Genomic DNA, 21,243 nt, shown 5'->3' with positions numbered 1-21,243 from the left:
AAAAATAAAAAAATACACTGCTACTGTTAGTTTTGGTTACTTGAAGAAAAGAAAGATACAAATTAAAAATAAAAGTGAACAAGAAGTAAGCCAAGGACAGACGTGTACATAGACTGAACACCTCCTCACAGCATAGGTCATTTCTGAAAGTAAATGTGCTGCAAGTTAAGGTCTGACAAAACACACCTGAACTGTTGCAATTGAAGTTTCAATTTGGCTCAGAGTATGGAGTTTCTTTTTCATGCTGGTTAGGATGGCTGACCGAGGAGGAGGTGTAACTGACATGGCTTGTGGTCTATTGATAAGAAGGTCTTCATGCTGCCACTGTTCAAAGAAAAAACAATTTAATAAAATCAGCAGGAAAAATAATCTTTAGATAAAAGGAGGGGAGGTGGGAATTAGGACCGAGGCGAAGAGAAAAAAACACCCAGCCACAGCAAAGCGAGGTAAGCAGAAGTCTAACAGCAGAAACATTACAAAAGAATCACAACCAGGTGAAAAATTCCCTAATTTAGAGAATGGCTGATAAATTTCTTTGATCAGTGATATGCAACAACTAAGTAGTAATTCTGAAGATGTTTCCAAGTGTATATAAAAGTCTAGTATACAATCTCCCTAAAAGATACCCATCTCCAGTTAAGAGGTTGGAAAAGGCATGGGGGGATGGTGGGTGGAGAGGCACAGTCTATGCAGCGTGAGGCTAAGCAAGTGATTAAGAGAAATGATGGCAGCAGTACAGAACAAAGAATTCTCCAGAGAGCCTAGAAGTTGCAGAAAGGGGCAGGCAACTGCCCACAGAGGAGCAAGTCATCTTCTATGTTTCAAGGAAGGCCCCAGAAGGCCTAAGGGATATTTGGGCTACAATTAAAAGTAATATATTGTACTTAGGGCTTAAAATGATGAATATTTGTTCAGATCAACAAAACTGTAAGGATATAATGTTTTCCATTCAGTTGTCAATTTTTTAAGGGAATAAACTCTAAAATGTATAAGACAATAAAAATGTCAACTTTTTTTGAAGAAAAAATACAAAAAGATTCCAATGTGCTAGACAGACTATTAACATATAAAATAACTATAATTTCAAAATGTGAATAAATTAGTTTTCTTAATTTATGAGCTAAAGAAATCAGTTCATGATAAAACTTAACAATACAGATAATACCAACCATACCACATGGATGGAAGTGTAAACACAAAATACTCTCAACTACAGGAAACAGAAACAAAGAAAAACTGGACAAAGATACCAAAATGCTAAAAAGCTGGGTTTGCTGCGGGCTGGCACAATTCAGGATGTTTAAATTTTTTTTCTTTGTATTATTTTATATTAATTCCCCCAGGTTTTCAAATTCCTAGAGTAGAGAAAAACACATTAGAGAAATACTTACTTGAAACATGGCAATATGCAGCTGAACACGCTGCAGGCTTGTCTTACAAGAAGAAATACTGGTTTCTAGCCTGCGTACCAAGTCATGCTTCTTCCAGGCAGTATCATAGGAGCTTGCTAACACAGTTGCCCTGTTCATTACCAACTGAGAGAACTTCCCAATCTGGATGTTGTGCTCCACTGCTTTCTTACAAAGATCATCAACAGATACTTTGCTTTCAGCACCAAAGTCCTTTGCCTCTACTTGAGCAATAATGTCTACACCCAGGGCACTGATAAAACTGCAGAGAGTGAGTCCTAGGGCTTGGTTCGGTAGTCCAATCAAGAGCTGCCTCACAAAGTCAGCTGTGAATGCCTTTATAGGTTTGGCCATCTGGTCTTCACTGAAACAGGAGTTTCTAAAAAGAGTTTTCACATTGACAATCTGTACAGGTCCATTTACAGTATTCTGATCCTCAAGTGAACTTGAACCTAAAACAGGAAAATTTTCAAGTATTTCATGCAAAGTAAAATTAGGTAATAATAATGCTTATTTAAAAACTAGACTGTATGAGCATACAATTAAGCCTGCTCCATCCCTACCCCCTTCTAAAGTTCTACACAAATCCAATATGTTTAAATGTGAAAGATTACCTGATAAAGTTTTAGAAAAGGTACCACAGAGCCTGAAAAATTCCTTAATTGTCTGTAATCTTTTTAGAAAGAAAATCTCTTCTAGCACCTGCCGGTGGTTATCATCATCAAAAAAATTGACTTGGGTACTCCTGGCTTCCCTTATAATGTCAATCTTTCGCCAAGCAATGGGAATTTCCATCTTGTTTAACTATGTAAAATAAAGAAAAGAAAAAGAAAGTTCCTTTCTCTACTTTTCACACAGTGAACTACTTTACCACATGTGCATTAAATCAGTACTCATAAAACCAGTATTTACCTCTTCTTTAGTTTTTTTAAAGATTTTATTTATTCATGAGAGAGAGAGAGAGACACGCAAAGACACAGGCTGAGGGAGAAGCAGGCTCCATGCAGGAAGCCCGACGTGGGACTCGATTCCAGGTCTGCAGGATCACACCCTGGGCTGAAGGTGGAGCTAAACCGCTGAGCCACCTGGGTTGCCTTCTTTACTTTATAAAAGATTTTATTTATTCATTTGGCAGAAAGCAAGAGAGCACAAGCAGGAGGAATGGCAGATGGCAAGGGAACAGCAGGCTCTTCACTATGCAGGGAGCCCAGGATCAAAGGACCATGACCCTAGCCAAAGGCAGACACTCAACTGACTGGGCCACCCAAGGTACCCCTAATATTTACCTTTTCAACTAATAAGCCAAAAGCAGTTTCAACTTGGGCAAACATCCCATCAAATGCTACCAAAAGCATCTGGCCAGCTGACATTTTTGGTGTTTCATCAACTGAACCATTTCTTGGTTGGATTAATTCACCATATTGAGCATGTAGTATTCTAGAGAAAAAGAAAAGGGAATTAAAATCCTAACTGAAGAGTAATAAATTTGGGGGACAACACAAAAGGTCAGTAAGAGTCACAGCTAGCATGCAATCTAAAAAAATAAATCTTTTTTAAGATTTTAATTAATTTTATTTATTTGAGAGAGAGAGAACACGAACCCAGAGTGGGAGGAGGGACAGAATTCTCAAGCAGACTCCCTGCTGAGCGTGGAGCCCCACACAGGGCTCAATCTCAGGTCCTCAAGATCACAACCTGAGCCGAAATCAAGAGTCAGACACTTAACCAACTGATTGACCCAGGCACCCCTAGAAAAGAAGTCTTTTTGCATGCAGGTAAGACTGTTAGGATAAAATGATATGTAGTGCCATCATAATATGAAGTTAATGGTTCCAATTCAGTATTAGTAATTGTTCATGTGATCAAATTTTATGCAAATCTGGATTATGACAATTTTTAAAGAACTATATATTATAGTCTCACTTAACACAAAGAATGTAAAATAATACAAACCCCCAATAAATGTCAAGAATCACACAATTCTAAAGCTAGAGGACTTCACAAAAATTGTCAAGTATGTTCACACAACTGTCACATACATGAAACAGCCAACTACACACAGACCCCAAACTCAAAAACCTGCCATTTGTGGCACACTTGTTTTGAATAATGCATAGTTTGAGTTTAAGTCTCCAGAAATTCAAAAAAAAAAAAAAAAAAAAAAAAAGTCTCCAGAAATTCACCCAGCATATCATCAACTTAAGACTTACACAGTGGCATATGTATCCAGACACTATTCTGAACATTTTATATAAAAAAAATCAAAAATAGCATTCCTAGTACCTACAACTAGTATTATTGTTACTAATGTTAACCAAATCTGTTTTTTTTTTAAGATTTTTAAAATTTATTCATGAGAGAAAGAGAGGGCAGAGACACAGGCAGAGGGAGAAGCAGGCTCCCTGCAGGAAGCCCCATGTGGGACTCCATCTCAGGACCCTGTGATCATGCCCTAAGCTGAAGGCAGACGCTCAACCACTGAGCCACCAAGGTGCCCCCGTTAACCGGATTTTCAACTTTATCACACACACATATAGAAACAACTATACAACTATTAAGAGAATTTAAAAAGGCTAACCAGGGCAATTTCTAATGGAAAAAAGAGCTACAAGATGGTATACAATTTTCTTTTTTTTTTTTAATTTTTATTTATTTATGGTAGTCAGAGAGAGAGAGAGAGAGAGAGAGAGAGAGAGAGGCAGAGACACAGGCAGAGGGAGAAGCAGGCTCCATGCACCGGGAGCCCAACGTGGGATTCGATCCCAGGTCTCCAGGATCGCGCCCTGGGCCAAAGGCAGGCGCTAAACCGCTGCGCCACCCAGGGATCCCATACAATTTTCCTTGAGATGATCAAAGGTTCTCCAAAACAAGGTACAAACAAGCTGTAACAGAACCAGGCATGAAGTTTGTTACCTAAATCACACATGAAGAGTAATCATCCATTTGCGGGTAAGGAAAACCTGAATTAGATTATCATGGGGAGATAAATGAGGGCTGAAATTTAGTGAGAAAGAAAGGCATATAGATTTAGCATCTAAATGTTTAAATAATGCTAGAAATTTAAATGATAAAGCTATTATGCAAATAATCTAAATCATTTATTGATGTTTAGTTTATGCTATAATAATTGCACTCATTTTTTTAACTGTATGGTGAAATAATTATAAAGAAACATAAAATAGGAAAGTTTTGAATGCGGATAATGGAAAACATTAATGAATTATTGTTAACTTTTTGGGTGAAGTAACGGCACTGCAATTAAGAAAACTAAATTTGTATTTTAGATATATATACTTCCTGTATGTTTAAAAATGAAAAGATATCTGCTTCAAAATAATCAGGACAGTACAATCTAAACAAGACAAATAATTTAAACAATTTAAACAAGTGCAGATAATTGCCAAAGATGGGAAAAAAAGAAAGTTCATTATACTATTCTATTTTCTTTTCTTTGTATTTTGTCATAGGAGGAAGAACGGTAGGTCAATCCATTTCTACTCTCTCAATTATACTTTCTGGGGCAAATCTGACACCAGAATGCCAAAGAAAGAGGTCTTGAGTCACCAGAGATAAAGGGGCTTACAGCTTAGCTATGGGTAGAGTGCATAGCTGGAGGAACAGCCCAACCTTTACAGGGTCCAAAGTCAAACTGTTTCTCTGGATTTCAGAGATGAAAAACCACAATATTCAGTATCTAAAACAAACTTAAAAAGTTTAAGCAAACTTAGAAGCATTCACCTCAAGTGAGGTGTGTACTCCATTAACTAAACTGGCTCAGATGCTCCCATGAAGTTCTGAGGGCTGGTTTAAAAGTCCTACACTCCACTTTGTGTGTGTGTAGCACACATATCATGAAGCAACCACATTACAAGTATACATTTGTGTATGTGCTAAACATTCATGGAGCTACACACCCAGCTGAGTGCATGTGTATAACTGGTGCAATCTCAGGAATCTCTGCTGACTGTACCGACATCAACTCCACAGTGTGACCACAGTACTACTGGTATGCAAAGTGCTAACACTGCAGGAAAGATGGAGCCTCATAAGACATCCCTGCACACATGTGTTTTACAACTTCCTATGAATCTGTAATTATTTCCAAAAACAAACTTTTTAAAAATATAGGTAAACATTTTTAAGTAACTATATCTGCTGTAAAATTCCAACTAAACTTACGTATAGTAAGAGCTCAGAAACTGTTATGTGGCTTTCCTATCTCCTTCGCAAGAAAACAGCACAGCTACCATTCACTTGCCTGGCAACATCGATGTAATGAGCATGTGTTTCTTCCTCGAGTCCCATAGCTGCATTTCTTAAATAGGCCTGAAGAGATTCAACTAGAGTCTGCAGGGGAACGCCATCAGTTGTCTGCTCAATAAGACTGTCCAGCTCATGAAGCATACTTTCTAACGTGTATTCTCCTTTCATTAAACATCTCAGTGCTTCTGGAAATATGATTTGCCGGAAATTTGAATTTAATTCCTATAAATATGTGAGAAATATATTTTAATGTTTTCTGAGTTAAGGTAAATTATACATTTAGAGGTTTAATGCCATGTACTAAGAACAAACTTATGCAACTGTAACCAACTTCTGGCTACAAACCTCACACTGACCTTTAAGTGACCAATTAAGCAACATTAAAAGGGGAAAAGTCAAATTGCTTTTCTGAACCAGAGATAAGAAGTATAAATGTTCAATATCTAAAACAAACTTATCAATGTTACGCTAATTTAAAAGTGTTCACCTGAAGTGAGGTATATACTCCATTAGCTAAGTGAACTGCCTCAGAAGCTTCCATTGGGTTCGGAATGTCTAAGTCCTGTGGCACCAGGTGGCACTGCTTCAGTAACTGCACCAGGCAAGTGACGTTCCCACTCATACTGCAGAGCTCTTCCAAGAACCAGGCTCCATCCCGAGAGGTCAGATCCACCAGCTGCTCCCCAGCACTTGAAGCTGCACCTTCCATCATCAGGTTACGCCTAAATGCAAGAAGTGTTTGTACAATGAAAACTACTCAGCTATACTCACACACAAAAGTGGATACCTCAAACTCTGAAGGGAAGTAAAGGAGCTATAACAGTGAGTGAGACTAATGAAAGTAAAAAAAATACATTAAGTTTGGTATTAAACAAAAGGCACATGCAATCTCAATAAGCATGAAAGTTTTCAAGACAACAAAATGGTCTCAATACAAAGTTGGCTAACTCACCTTGTAAGAGTACAAAGGGCGGAAATAATAACACTTGCTAGACTCAAAGATCCTTCTTCCCCATTCTCGTGAAGGAAAACCTTAATGCAACGTTCAATTTCTTTCAACTGATCTTCACAAACAGGCACAGTAACAGCTTCCTGTTTCAAGCGTTCCACTTGTCTAATAAGCCTGCTGTTGATGTCAGCTGCGTACCGCTGCAGAGTCATCTCTGTGGCCGTGATGAATTGACACACTGTTGGTGGAGGCTGGGGAGCATACTGCATCTCGTATCTATGCAAACAGAGAGAGGTGCTTATATACAACATAAGCACTTCTTGCTTGTAAAGAAAGTTCACATTTTACACTGGAGAATATGGAATATTGTCTGTGATCCTCAAACAAATAGTAGAAACCATGATTTCCATTTTTACAGATAAGAAAAAGTCTCAAGAGCTCAAGTAAACTTTATTTTTTCAAGTAAATTTTCTAAGACAACTTTTTTGTGAGCAACAGCTCAATGTTGCAGTTTAGCTGTCTTTACCCTGATCCCATCACTCTGACACTAGGACACATTTTAATTAGAAAAAACACACCATCTTATTAGGGAAAACAGGAGTTCAAATCCTCTTAAAACCAAGAAAAGAGACCCCCATTCAGATTCCATCCATTAACCATTTCTTTCAGAAAAATACTATATACATAAAATAATAATTTGAACACAACTCTGCTTCCAATCCCCTGAGAAGTAAAGAAAATTAAATGTGATCAACATACTTCCTGTACAGTTCTTGACAGCGCTCAACTGTGGTATTACAAATGAGCTCTTCCATCCAGGTCTTCCACTGCTCAATTCGATGTTTTTGAAATATGGCTTTTGGATACTGCAGAGCTACAGTTGCATAGTGATGCAGCTGTTCCAGACAACCTCGGAGCACTGAACGCCTCTGCTGGAGAAGAGCGCCCACTTCTCCCTCTAGCTGCTCACACTGGCTAATCAAGTGCGCCTGGCCAGCATTCTGTAGAAAGGCTGTTGCGGGCACATAGCTTGGAGGACCTTTTGGTAAAAGAGATTATTAATCACAGTGAAACTATTCCAAACCAGCAGTCATTGAAAGGAGCACAAACCAGAACCCCACACATAAACACACAAATACAAAACTCACATGCTCAACATGTGTATCTAAGATAAATCAACCCATACCAAGGTCCATTTGTGAGCTTATCTCCTGAAGCAAACTTGCAAGTTGTGTTGCTTCTAAATTATTGAACGCAGCCTGATAATGTGTTATCCACTGTTCAAATTCATTCAGCTTCACCTGGATTGCTTCCTGTACAGCCCTTTGCTGAGTCTGTAGCTGAGTGTGTTCAGAATACCTAATAAGAGGAAATATTTTTTAATTGCCTCTTCCTTCTACTTAATTTCATAACCTTGATTTTGCTCATACTTGAGGTTGCCTGGTAAGCTCCTTTTCAATCTTAAGGGCGTAATTCAAATGTCCCTTACTTCTCTGTTTTTGCCCATAATTCTCTCAACTCTACTCACAACATTTTAAATAAAACATGTTCAAAATCCACCACACACACAAAAAACAACCAGCACACCTACCAGGTTTTGAGTGTAAATGACAGACATTTTAATCCCAGAGACTCACACAGTGTGTGGTATTTGCATATTTACCCTTTACTGACAGCCTGGCTCTGTACAAGGTTCATTCAACTTGGATCATTCTGTTTAATGCTTAATTCAGCAAAGTGGATAAAATAATTGCCACTGTACTAATGAATAAGGATCCAGACACAAACGGTACAGAGAAACCCAAACCCCTCATAAAAAAAAAAAAGATAAAAGTTTCTTGGGATCCCTGGGTGGCACAGCGGCTTGGTGCCTGCCTTTGGCCCAGGGTGCGATCCTGGAGACCTGGGATCGAACCCCATGTCGGGTTCCCAGTGCATGGAGCCTGCTTCTCCCTCTGCCTATGTCTCTGCCTCTCTCTCTCTCTCTCTCTCTGTGTGTGTGACTATCATAAATAAATAAAAATATTAAAAAAAAAAAAAAAGAAAAAAGAAAAGGGGGTGGGCAGCCCCAGTGGTACAGCGGTTTAGCGCCACCTCCAGCCCGGGGTGTGATCCTGGAAACCCGGGATCGAGTCCCACATTGGGCTCCCTGCATGGAGCCCGCTTCTCCCTCTGCCTGTGTCTCTGCCTCTCTCTCTCTCTGTGTCTCTCATGAATAAATAAATAAAGATCATAAAAAAAAAAAAAAAAAAAGAAAACCAAACCCCAGGTTTTCTGAATCCAAGTTCATGTTCTATTATACCCACTTATCTCCCATAATTACTCAAACATTTCAATTAAAAATAAGGCAGAAAATTTAAGTAAATTTCTATATCTTAGTTTGAGATTACAGTCCTTGGGAGAGCTTTTTATCATTTATGTAAATCGCTATAATAATTCTAATTGAAGTTGACAATGTTTATACAAATATGAAAATTCTCCTTAATGTCATGTATTTAGAAATAAGAGTTCAACACTTTTAAACCTGTGTTGCAGAGTGTGAGAAGGATGGTCCACTCCTTCAGCTCCTTCTAGAAACTCTATTTCTTCCAGTAGTTTGCCTTGAAGTTTTTCCACATCTGTCAGCTGCTCTTGCAAGCTTAGGTATTCATCCAAGCTGCTGTCCAGCTTGGGAAGCACAACCAGCATCTCATCCCTATTCTTAAACCAGTTCACCTATAAAAAGATAATTACAATCAGGGAAATTTTTACAGGGACAATTGTGAGATACGAGGACGTCTGCCACAGAGATTTGTTAGATGGACATCTCATATGTATTATTCTATTTAAATCTCTTATTTAAAACCCTGAAGGGGTGATGGCATCACAGATACTTTACCGAAAATGATAACCAGGGCATTTTAAGTTCACACAGCCATAAACTGAGAATCAAATCTCACAATACCGTGTAGTCACCACTACGCCACACAACACAGCATTAGCATTACTGGCGGCCATGATATTAAAATTCAGACTGAGGAGAGGCTAACCAAGAAAGGAACACCTAAAATAGTCACTGGTAAATGCATTTCAATGTATTAAAAAAAAGGTGTAACTTTTTTTTTCAAGTCATTAATCCACCTCCAGTGAGTAAGAGTGTGATTGTGTGTCTGTGTATGGAAGCATTTCCTACTAACAAGACATCAAATTGCCCTATTTCACTGACATTTCAATGTTATACAGGACAGTCTTCCAAAAAAACCTTTTTTAAACAGTTTTACCCAGCAAAAGATGGTGATGATTTATTATTGTTGCCTTCACCTTAATTTCAGCTACTCTGGAAGAAAAGAGGCTGCGGGTGATCTCTCGCTCCATCTCTCTCTTGCTCTGCTTGCTCTCGGCCTGCTGGCCACCTCCACCATAGACAGCGCCAGCAAAGCCTGCCTCACCCCCAGCCGTCCAGTCCACCAGGGGGTCATACACAAAGGCCTCCAGCAATGTCAGCAGAGTCTCCCTGCCACGCCGCATGATGTGTAGAACCTGTATTCAGAGGTATTTTAATCAGGTTTTGCCACAAGTTTCCTCACTAAAACGTAGTTTTTCATTCCACAAGATTTGTTAACAGGTACATTAAAAGGTATAAGAGAAACAGCATACCTGCTCACATGAAAGCCTAAAAACACCTTCTACTCCAGTTACACCCAGTGCTGTTTCAATATTCTGTGTCATTCGAAAAGGTACTTTCTCAGGAACTCTAAGGCTTTTACCTTAAAAAGACAAAGTGTTATATTTTTGGCCTTTCATCAAAAACATTTGACCCTCACATAAATGTAAAAGTCCAATTTAATTTTACCTTTTTCAAAGCAAACATTGTAATCTATGTGAACCACTTCTCCAGTCGTCATATCTATGAGAACATTATCCAGGTGTCTATCTCCAAGGCCAATTATGTATCCGACCATAGACATAACTGCAGTAGACCTGGCATAAGACTAAACAAGAGAGGAGATGGGGAGGGGAGAGCAAGTTGTAATACCATTAGCAAACTTCCTTCCAACATGGATTTGATGCTCCAAAATGCACAAAATACCATAATCCTACTACCTCATTTCTAAATAGCACTCCTCAGGGCTGCTGCCAAGTGGTCACAGAGGCTCTGCACTGAGTAGCTGTACACAACCCTGTGGTCTTTGTTGGACCTACTCAGTATTTGAATGCTGGATTTAAAAAACAAAACTATTTTCAAACTCCCTAGTTTTTCCCTTTCTCAAGCTTTTATTCTTCTTTTCATTTCATAATACCCTCTGTTCTACCCTCACACAGTCATGTCCATGCCTTATGAAAATAACTGCAATGTAAGATTTGAATACAGGTCTCAAACTACCAAGTCTGGAGGGAGATAAGGGGGAAGAAGAAGAGGGTGAACAACACAGACTAGACAGGAAGCAGGCAAAAGAAACAGTGACATTGATTATAGCCCAAAACAGAGCACGTACCTGTGTGACTCTCCACCATTCATCAGGTGTGGTACAAGATGACCAGAGCTCTTTAGCAAGGAGATTTGGGGGGGTAGCCTCCATTAACTCTTCTAATACTGCCTTCATTACATGAAGAGGCCAATCCCGTCGGGACACATCCAGGCTAAGTCCAACTGCTTTTAAAGCAGGGCCAATTTTACTATAATAAAGTTCACTAGGACGAGGTACAATTCCAGGATTCTGAGGAGTTTGGTAGGAATCTTGGGCCTTAAAAACAAAATTTGAAGAAAAGAGTCAACTTTATTTAAATAAAGATTATTTTGAATATATTGTATTTTAAAAACTGATTTTTGAGTGGCATTCTCCACCTACCTAATTCCACAGACCAAACAGATAATTCTTCTGGACTGTGCATCTACATTTCTTTCTCATAAGTAATACCACTTTACTACAAACTTGGTCTACTGTTTTTTTTTTTTTTAAGATATTATTTATTTATTTGAGAGAGAGAGAGAGAGCGCGCATGCACGCGCATATGAACAGGATGAGGGAGCGAGGGAGAAGCAGACTCCCTGCTGAGGAGGGAGCCTGATGTGGGGCTCGATTCCAGCTCTCCAGGATCATGACCTGAACCAAAGACAAGATGTTTAATCCACTGAGCCACCCAGGTGCCCCAACTCTTTAATTTTCTTAAGGTTTCATTCAAACCCAACATCTAATTTACATTCTTTGTAACAGAGAATTCTACTGAAATTTATCATTAATTTATGTACAAATTTCATTCTTCACTAATATGACTTCATCAATATAAAATTAACAGTACTAAGACAAAAATTTAGATAACCCCTAATTCCCAATTCTAATTTAACTCTCAGTAATTGTTCTACAATCTCCTATGCTTATTTTTTAAAATTGACTCCTTCCCAACTCTTGCTCCTTTTCATACCTACCCTAATTAGAATAATTATTTTGGCTAGATATGGAATCCTGAGGTTGAAACTGTATATAACTTATCTTTATACCTGTAGCACTTAGTACTGTTCCTGGTATACACTAAGCACTCAGAGACTTAGCTAAAATGAATTCTAAATTAAATCCGTAGTCTAAATCAAAATCATAAATTTTCTAGGAACAAAATATGACATCACAGTAATTAACTCTATATGTAGTTTCTTATTTACATATTTAATTTAAAAGCAACTGGTTTTCAAAACTCTCTTATTTATAAATTTTTTTTAAAGGTTTTATTTATTTATTCATGAGAGACACAGAGAGAGAGAGAGGCAGAGACACAGGCAGAGGAAGAAGCAGGCTCCACACAGGGAGCCCGACGTGGGACTCCACGTGGGACTCGATCCCAGGACTCTAGGATCACGCCCCAGGCCGAAGGCAGGCAGTAAACCGCTGAGCCACCCAGGGATCCCCCTATAAATTTAATTTAAAAGACCCTAGGGGCACCTGGGTGGCTCAGCTGGTTGTCTGCCTTTGGCTCTGGTCATGACCCTAGGGTCCTGGGATCAAGTCGCAGGTCAAGCTCCTGATTCAACAGGAACTCTGCTTCTCTCTCTCCCTCTGGCCCCCCAACCCCTGCCACTTGTTCTCTCACACACTGTCTCTCACATAAATAAAATCTTTAAAAAATTAAAGACTCTAGTAAGTAAGCCCAATAAAAAAAGCATTAAGATATGAAAAATCAACTTACTGAATGATTAACAACCACACTATCACCTTACCTACTTTCTGTCTTTGTCTAGAATAAGATTAACCAAATGTCACCATTGCCACCTCTTAAAACTATCTTTTTTTTAGAAGATTTTATTTGGGCAGCCCAGGTGCCTAAGCGGTTTAGCTCCACCTTTAGCCTGGGGCATGATCCTGGAGTCCCGATTCAGTCCCACCTCAGGCTCCCAGTATGGAGCCTGCTTCTCCCTCCTCCTGTGTCTCTGCCCCCCCCCCCCATAAATCAATCAATCAATCAATCAATCTTTAAAAAATACAGTTTTAAGTACACTTGGGTGGCTCAGTCGGTTAAGTGTCTGCCTTCAGCTCAGGTCACAATCTCAGGGTTCTGGGATCGAGTTCTGCATCAGGCTCTGTGCTCCATGGGGAGCCTGTTTCTCTTTCCCTCTGCCTGCAGTTCCCTCTCTCTCTGTCCAATAAATAAAATTATTTATTTATTTATTTATTTATTTAGTTTATTTATTTTTAAAGATTTTATTTATTCATGAGAAACACAGGGAGAGAGAGGCAGAGACACAGGCAGAGGAAGAAGCAGGCTCCATGCCGGGAGCTGGATGTGGGACTGATTCGGGACTCCAGGATCACGCCCTGGGCCAAAAGCAGGCACTAAACCGCTGAGCCACCCAGGGATCCCCAAAACTGTATTTTTATAAAATTTGCCTCAGAAACACTTTCCTATACATTTACAAACTTACCAAAATGCTCAAAAACAGTAAGCCTATGAGTATTTCAGAGAACAAGAGACTAATATATGTTTTTATGGAAATTCAAATAAAGGTACATGTGTATTTGAAATTTATCAACCTTCTGTGCTTGTAAGGCAGCTTCCCGTTGTTGCCATCGTTTGTAAAGACCAAATAAGGGTGTGGCTCCATCCACCCACTGGATTAGTCCTGATCGGGTTCCTAGTGGTGTTACAGAATAGTGTCGGGCATGGAAACGGGGTGTTTCCTGGCGATTGATTGTAGCAAACATGGTATTCACAATAGACAGGAACTGCATTATTCTCTCATCCAGATGTAAATCTTCCAATCCTATGGAAATAAAATTTAAAGTAGCTATAGTGGTGACCAAATGGGGCTAAGTGCAATGGTGGGGATGGGATTACAAACATATCACTTTTGCATCTCCTCTCAATTCGCAGTAGCAGTCAAGAACTGAGAGCCAAGGAAGCACAATGCGAGCATTAGAGAACATTCAATTCAGTTGCAAGGTATCAGACACTAGCATTATTAGCTGTTCCTCAGTTCTACTTATATAAGTTCTTAAGCAAAGAAACAGTAGGAAATGGAAAATCTTAACTACCCAGTCTCCAACCATTTCCATTCAAAATCACAGAGGATATCACCAGGGCTATACACCTGGAACAATCCTCTCCCAGCACAAACACACACAAAGCATTCATAATCAAATTAAGGCTTTTCTTTTAAATCCCACCTTTGAAGAGATATGGATAGCTCTTGCCGTCTGACCCTAGAAAGAGCAGCTTCTTTGGCTTGGTTTTGGTAGGTAAGATGGTGATGGTTCCGCCCACACTGTGGATTGTGACAGTGTCTCTAGCTGACACCTCTCCAGGAAGAGCAATTTCAGTGTTAGTCATGGCAGCCAGCCACGGGCTGATTTCTTCAAGACGCAAGATATAACTTGCACGTTTCTGTGCTCTCTGTTGCAAACTCAGCATTATCTATATTCATAAGATGGGGGTGGGAGGAGTTTATGTTATCACTGCAGTACTTATTCGACATTCACTTTGGCATAAAAGTAAACTTAAAATACCAATGGAAAAAAAATACCAATACAGATAACTTCACATTGTAATTCCTAAATTTAATTTCATGTTACATATTTGGGCCATTCCAAGAGAGGAACTACTGGTGTGCTGATATGACCTAGGTGATTTCTACCTTGTTCAGACCCATCTCTGCTTCTCTGTCCAAACAACCAATGCAATCAGAGCAGATGGAAGGAAAGCACTAAATTCAGGGCTGGTAGGAAATTAACTCCCCACTGCTAAGCTATATTTGATCAATGTGAAAACCAATCAATTATGTCCTAATTCATATAACTTTGACACCTACTGGCTATCAAGTATATGTACCCTTAGAAACCACCTGAAAAGTTGGTAACAATTTAGAACTCTGACTTCAAAATATACAGAATAACACCACAACCCCCTCTAATAACTCACAGGGAGTGGATCACATGTAAAGTTGTATTCCTACTTATAAGCTAACTTAATAATGTGCACCTGAACTAATGAATTCTTAGTTCTGCTTTCACATGAGAAGTTTTTAATCAATCCTTAGCGAGTTTTGTTCCATAAAAGGAAAAAGACAACTGGAAACACCCCAAGTATCCACAGATAGGACAATGGATAAACTATAACATTTTCCCATTATTAGATCAATGTTCAGCTGCATACAAAACACAGGTGAACTGTGGCACCCGGGAGGGTCAGTCAGTTAAGCTTCTACCTTTGGCTCAGGTCATGATCCCAGGGTCCTGAATCCAGCCTGGTGTCAGGCTCCCTGTTTAGTGGGGTTTCTGCTTCTCTCTCTCCCCCTGGCCCTCCCCATTTCTGTTCTGTCTTTTTTAAAGATTCTTTTTTATTTACTCATGAGACACAGAGAGAGAGAGAGGCAGAGACATAGGCAGAGGGAGAAGCAGGCTCCCCATGGGAATCCGATGTGGAACTTGTGGACTCCGGGATCACACCCTGAGCCAAAGGCAGATGCTCAACCACTAAGCCACCCAGGCATCCCTTGGTCTCTTAAATAAATAATAAATAAAAAGAAAAAAGAAAAACATGGATAAATCGTAAAGAAAAAAACCCTAATGCTGACCCATCAATTATGGAATAAACACATACTTGCATATATACATATAAATGAAATTTTATTTTTAAAAGATTTTATTTATTTATTCATAGAGACAGAGGGGGCAGAGACACAGGCAGAGGGAGAAGCAGGTATCATACAGAGAGCCCGACGTGGGACTTGATCCAGGGTCTCCAGGATCACGCCCTGGGCTGCAGGCAGCGCTAAACTGCTGCGCCACTGGGGCTGCCCTAAATGAAGTTTTATTTTGTTTTGTTTTGTTTTGTTTTAAGATTTTACTTATTTATGATAGTCACAGAGGGAGAAGCAGGCTCCATGCAGGGAGCCCGACGTGGGATTCGATCCCGGGTCTCCAAGATCGCACCCTGGGCTAAAGGCAGGCGCCAAACCGTTGCGCCACCCAGGGATCCCCCTAAATGAAGTTTTAAAACAGAAACTAAACAATATATCCTTTAGAAATGCATCAATAAATAAAAATTATTTTTTTAAAAAACAGTATTCCTCCTATGTCTTCCTCTGGTTTTCTTAGTTGATTTATTGAAAAGGAGACAAAGAAGCAAGAAACTGCTGCTGGAACACAAGCAAACAAGTTTTGGCTAGGCCACACCTAATAAATTTCATCCTTCATGTTAGTGTTCTAGTCTTGTGCTTCTAGCTATTTCCTATGAATTTAGCATTTACTCTAGTTTCCTCTAGATTGCAGTTACTAGTTAAAGTCAGGTGTACTCTTTGTTTCTACACCATTACCTTGTAATACTTTTCTCATTTCTAAAGTTAGGAAATCAGAAGCAATAAAGGTAAGGGATAGCAAAAGGATTAAAAAAAAAGAAAAAGCTACAAGGTAATAAATAGGTTCCCCAAATAATGGTGCTGTTGCTATACCAAATAAAAAAAAACAAAGAAAATAAGGAATTAAGGGGACCAAAACATAAAGGGAGTCTCAAATATTTAAATATGCTAATCATCCCCAAATAGCCTACGGAGAATTTTCAGTTACTTATAAAAATTGATATTGTCGGGCGGGGATCCCTGGGTGGCTCAGTGGTTTAGTGCCTGCCTTCGGCCTAGGGCATGATCCTGGAGTCCCGGGATCGAGTCCCACACATCTGGCTCCCTGCATGGAGCCTGCTTCTCCCTCTGCCTGTGTCTCTGCCTCTCGCTCTCTCATGAATAAATAAATAAAATCTTTGACAACATCAATTTTTTTTTAATTTTTTAAAGATTTTATTCACATTTTATTCACATATATTCACATTGACATCAATTTTTTAAATTTTTTAATGTGAATATTTTGTCTGTTAAAATATTTAATACCCATGCCTAAGAAAAACTACAGAGGCACAAGACTAAATTTTATAAGATTTTATGAATAAAGCAAGCCGTCAATATTTAGTTCAATGCCAGACCCCTTCCTTGACTAATTTCTAACAGTATATTCTTCCCTAATGTGAATCCTCTATAGATAAAAGTTTGCTGTCTGAGGCCCATTTGCTCTCAAATTATCAAAATGAACAAAACCACCTCTCTCTACATTCCGTATAAGCAACTGGTCATGGGCTTACAAAATCTTCTCTCACATTCCAAGTAAGGAGAGTCCTCATTTTAAAATTTTTATCTCATACTGAATTTCCCATTTTAGTAGCATTCTTGAGATTTTTCTGTACCTCTTTAAATGGAATCCAGCTGCTTCCAGGCTTTGCAGGATTTGATGGTGTCTTTAGCTTTTCAAGAGCATTTTCAATTGCATCACCATAGTTATCCTGAAACCACTTTTCATGAGGTGTTTCTGCAGGGGCTGCGGTGATGCTTCTTACATGCTCCAAAGCAAACACAATAGGCTTCATCAAAGCCGTGTGCTTTTCCCGCATGATTGCAATCTTCTCTTCTCTGATCAGGAAGACATAAAGAGTTTTACAAACATGAAACAGTTTAAATGCATTTGGTCTAAGTAAACAATATCAAAGAATAAGCTAAAATAAATAAGATAGTAGCACAATAACTTACTAACAAAGCATTGTAAAACATCCAGCACATGAAAGCAGCAGCTTGTCAACAATTGGTGCTGGGAAAATTGGATATCCATTTGCAAAAGAATGAAGTGGACCCTTACCTTCCTTATACTATTATGAGGGGGAAAAAAAAAAAACACCTCAAAATGGATCAGAGACCTTAACTTAAGCCCTAAAACTCTTAGAAAAAAATGTAGGGGAAAGGCTTCTGGACACTGGATTTGGCAATGATTTCCTGGATATGGCGCAAAGCATACACAACAAAAGAATAAACAGAAAAACTGGACTACTATATGAAATTCAACTTATGTGCATCAAAAGACACTATTAAGAGAGTGAAAAGAATGCACAACATTTTCTTTGTAAATCATGTATCTGAAAAGTGGTTAATATCCAGAATACAGAGAATAACAACAAAACTCAATAACAACAAAACCTCCAAACCCAATTTGAAAATGGGCAAAAGATCGAATAGACATTTCTCCAAAGATCTTCAAATGATCAAAAGGCACACAAAGTGGCGCCTGGGTGGCTCAGTACATTAAACATCTGGCTTTGGCTCAGGTCATGATCCTGAGGTTCTGTGATTGAGCCTTACATCAGGCTCCCTGCCCAGCAGAGAGTCTGCTTTCCTCTCTGCCTCTGCCCGCCATGCTCCCCGCATTCACCTGTGTGCATGAGTGTGTGCGCTTGCGGTGCTCTCTCTCTCTCAAATAAATAAAATATTTTCTTAAAAAGATGCTCAACATTATTAGTCATTAGGGAAATGCAAGTCAAAACCATGAGATACCACTTCACACTCATTAGGATGGCTACTATAGGGCAGCCCCAGTGGCTCAGCGGTTTAGCACGGCCTTCAGTCCAGGGCGTGATCCTGGAGACCCGGGATCGAGTCCCAAGTCGGGCTCCCTGCATGGAGCCTGCACCTCCCTCGGCCTGTGTCTCTGCCTGCCCCCACCCCACCTCTCTCCCTATGTCCCTCATGAATAAATAAAATCTTTAAAAAAAAAAAAAAAAAGATGGCTACTATATTAAACAAGAAATAACAAATACGGACAAGTATATGGAGAAACTGGAACACTCATGCACTTTTTGTGGGAATGTAAACTGGTGCAGGAAAACAGTTTCATGGTTCCTCTGTAAGTTAAAGAGCAACAATATGACCTAGGCAAATCTACTGGATCATACACAACTGAAACAGGGAGTCAAATGGATACTTGTACAGTAATGTTCATAAAAATATTATTCTTGATAGCCAAAAGGTAGGAGCAATCCAAATGTCCATGACAGATGACTGCAAAACAAAATGTGGTATATTCATACAATGGAATACTACTCAGTAACAAAAGGAAGAAAATTCTAATAATGCCACAACATGGATGAACCTTCAAAACTCACTAAGTAGGGATGCCTGGGTGGCTCAGCAGTTGAGCGCCTGCCTTCTGCCCCGGGAGTGATCCTGGAGTCCCAGGATTGAGTCCCACATCGGGCTCCCTACATGCAGCCTGCTTCTCTCTCTGCCTATGTCTCTGCCTCTCTGTCTCTCGTGAATAAATAAATAAAAATCTTAAAAAAAAAAAAAAAAAAAAGAAAAACACACTAAGAAGCCAGACAAAAAGGGACAAACACCTTGGATTACACTTACATGAGGTACTCAAGAGTAGTCAAATTCAGAGACAAGAAATAGAACAGTGATAAAGAGGGACTAGTGTTAAGGGGCAATGGAAGGTTAGTGTTCAGTGGGTACAGAACTTATGTTTGGGATGAATAAGTGTCTGAAATGTACAGTAGTGATGGTTGCATAACACCATACATATACTTAATGTGATTGAATCATACACTTAAAATTGGCTAAAATAACAAATTTTATGTTTTGTGTATTTTACACTAAAATGGGATGGATGAGCTTCATTTTCTGAGTAAAAGTGTATGAAAACATACTTGCGTAAGGTGTTGTTGTTCTGGACTCTCTTCACCTCATCTTCCAGCTGCTGAATCCGTCTCAGGACATACATGTGCTGCTGTAACAGAACTCCCAACCACAGCTCATCCCAGAGAACAGTGACCCTGCGCAGCTCAGCCACAAGCATCTGAACCTGCACATGGTACATTCAAATATGCTTATCTACAAGTTTACACACAGCACAGTTAACACTTGAAATTACAAGTTCCATGTGGGCACCTTTTGTTCATTATACGTTCAGAGATCCTTGATTCACTGTATGGTATTCTATCAATACAGATTTATAAAACCAAAACTGAATTGTAAAGCCAATTTCAATTACTCTAAAAGCTTTTCTGTTCTTCAGATATCATTTCCCGTAACAATTTTTTAATGGGTTTTGTTTTTAGGGGCTTTGGGGGAGAGGGAAAAGTATAAATAAAAACTATTTAACAACATATGAATTGTGTTTTGTACCTGTAACACCATAGTTGGGTTTGCAGAGGACAGCTTATCTACAATTTTGCTGTAGCAATCCTGCATCATGGCTTGGTCTTCATTTAATCCACTTTTAGGTTCATCCTTATTGCTATCCTGAGAAGCAGGAGGGCTTCCTCCCTCACATTCAGAAACCAGCAATTCTTCTCCTTGAATATTGCCAAGCAAAGTTGGAATTGCAGAGGAAAACTTATTTCCTATAAGAAAATGGAAGAATAAGGTACACTTTGGATGTTTCTCCTATGCGCGTATGTTGAATTAAGGAAAACACTGGTAATTATTTGATTCAACTAATTTGCCTTCCATGCATTAAATTAACCAAAGATCATGGATATTTTGCCTTTTCACAAGGTAAACTTTTCTATTTATTAATATTATAAGCAACCAGAACATAAATGGAAAAAAAATTGAGTTTCATCAGAGTTCTCCTGCAGCCAGAGTCTAGAGCTAGAGCTTAGTTTAATTCTCATCCACCTTTACTCAGCTCATCAGTGAACCCAAGAGCACTGACTCAATTTCCCTAAGCCTAAATGGGTTACTGTGAGACCATCCCCTAGTGCCAGACACAGGAGTTACTACCTCAGTAAACAATAGTTATTATTGGGCAGCCCTGGTGGCTCAGTGGGTTTAGCGCCACCTTCAGCCCAGGGCGTGATCCTGGAGACCCAGATCGAGTCCCACATCAGGCTCCCTGCATGGAGCCTGCTTCTCCCTCTGCCTGTGTCTCTGCATCTCTCTCTCTCTGTGTCTCTACGAATAAATAAATAAAATGTTTTTTTTTTAAATAGTTATTATTGAAAAAAACCACAAACTCCATCAACTCTGTAACAGAAAGCTCAAAAACAGTTACCTGACAGACATTATCTGCAAAATAATTACACTTAAAGTAGCTGTATTTTAATACTTCATACCTGAAGCCTGTGATTCAGTACTGAGTGATATGGTCCCCACAATTGCAGGGTACAATATGAGGTGCGGGGAATCTTGAGCCACTCGGCAAAGGAGATTACAGATACTTTGGCGCACATATACTTCAGGGTGGTTTAAGCGTGAAAAAAGCTGTGGAATAATTCCTTCAGGATAAGAAGAAAGGAGGATACTTTAAAGTTATTAAAAACTGTCAACACAGCAGACACAAA

The 21,243-nt window shown here is 39.2% G+C and overlaps 1 protein-coding gene across 6 annotated transcripts in view; it reads right to left on the bottom strand.

Moving 5' to 3' along the window:
• The window catches only part of SMG1 (SMG1 nonsense mediated mRNA decay associated PI3K related kinase), a 105,497-nt gene that overhangs the window by 14,828 nt on the left and 69,426 nt on the right, over window positions 1-21,243 (bottom strand). For all 6 annotated transcript variants that reach the window (XM_072753767.1, XM_072753769.1, XM_072753772.1 and 3 more), the window contains 20 exons: window positions 21,016-21,177; window positions 20,084-20,301; window positions 19,606-19,760; window positions 17,320-17,542; window positions 14,256-14,502; window positions 13,623-13,852; window positions 11,097-11,345; window positions 10,454-10,592; window positions 10,258-10,367; window positions 9,922-10,140; window positions 9,146-9,336; window positions 7,808-7,980; window positions 7,381-7,660; window positions 6,625-6,897; window positions 6,160-6,394; window positions 5,668-5,894; window positions 2,696-2,846; window positions 2,024-2,213; window positions 1,392-1,861; window positions 187-324 (listed from right to left, as the gene is read on the bottom strand). In XM_072753767.1, the coding sequence (XP_072609868.1) occupies window positions 187-324; window positions 1,392-1,861; window positions 2,024-2,213; window positions 2,696-2,846; window positions 5,668-5,894; window positions 6,160-6,394; window positions 6,625-6,897; window positions 7,381-7,660; window positions 7,808-7,980; window positions 9,146-9,336; window positions 9,922-10,140; window positions 10,258-10,367; window positions 10,454-10,592; window positions 11,097-11,345; window positions 13,623-13,852; window positions 14,256-14,502; window positions 17,320-17,542; window positions 19,606-19,760; window positions 20,084-20,301; window positions 21,016-21,177 (4,280 nt within the window). The remainder of the gene's footprint in view (window positions 1-186; window positions 325-1,391; window positions 1,862-2,023; window positions 2,214-2,695; window positions 2,847-5,667; window positions 5,895-6,159; window positions 6,395-6,624; window positions 6,898-7,380; window positions 7,661-7,807; window positions 7,981-9,145; window positions 9,337-9,921; window positions 10,141-10,257; window positions 10,368-10,453; window positions 10,593-11,096; window positions 11,346-13,622; window positions 13,853-14,255; window positions 14,503-17,319; window positions 17,543-19,605; window positions 19,761-20,083; window positions 20,302-21,015; window positions 21,178-21,243) is intronic.

The sequence above is a fragment of the Vulpes vulpes genome, chromosome 3, assembly GCF_048418805.1.
Source record: "Vulpes vulpes isolate BD-2025 chromosome 3, VulVul3, whole genome shotgun sequence".
Classification (NCBI taxonomy): domain Eukaryota; kingdom Metazoa; phylum Chordata; class Mammalia; order Carnivora; family Canidae; genus Vulpes; species Vulpes vulpes.
This window is presented reverse-complemented; position numbering and strand designations above follow the sequence as displayed.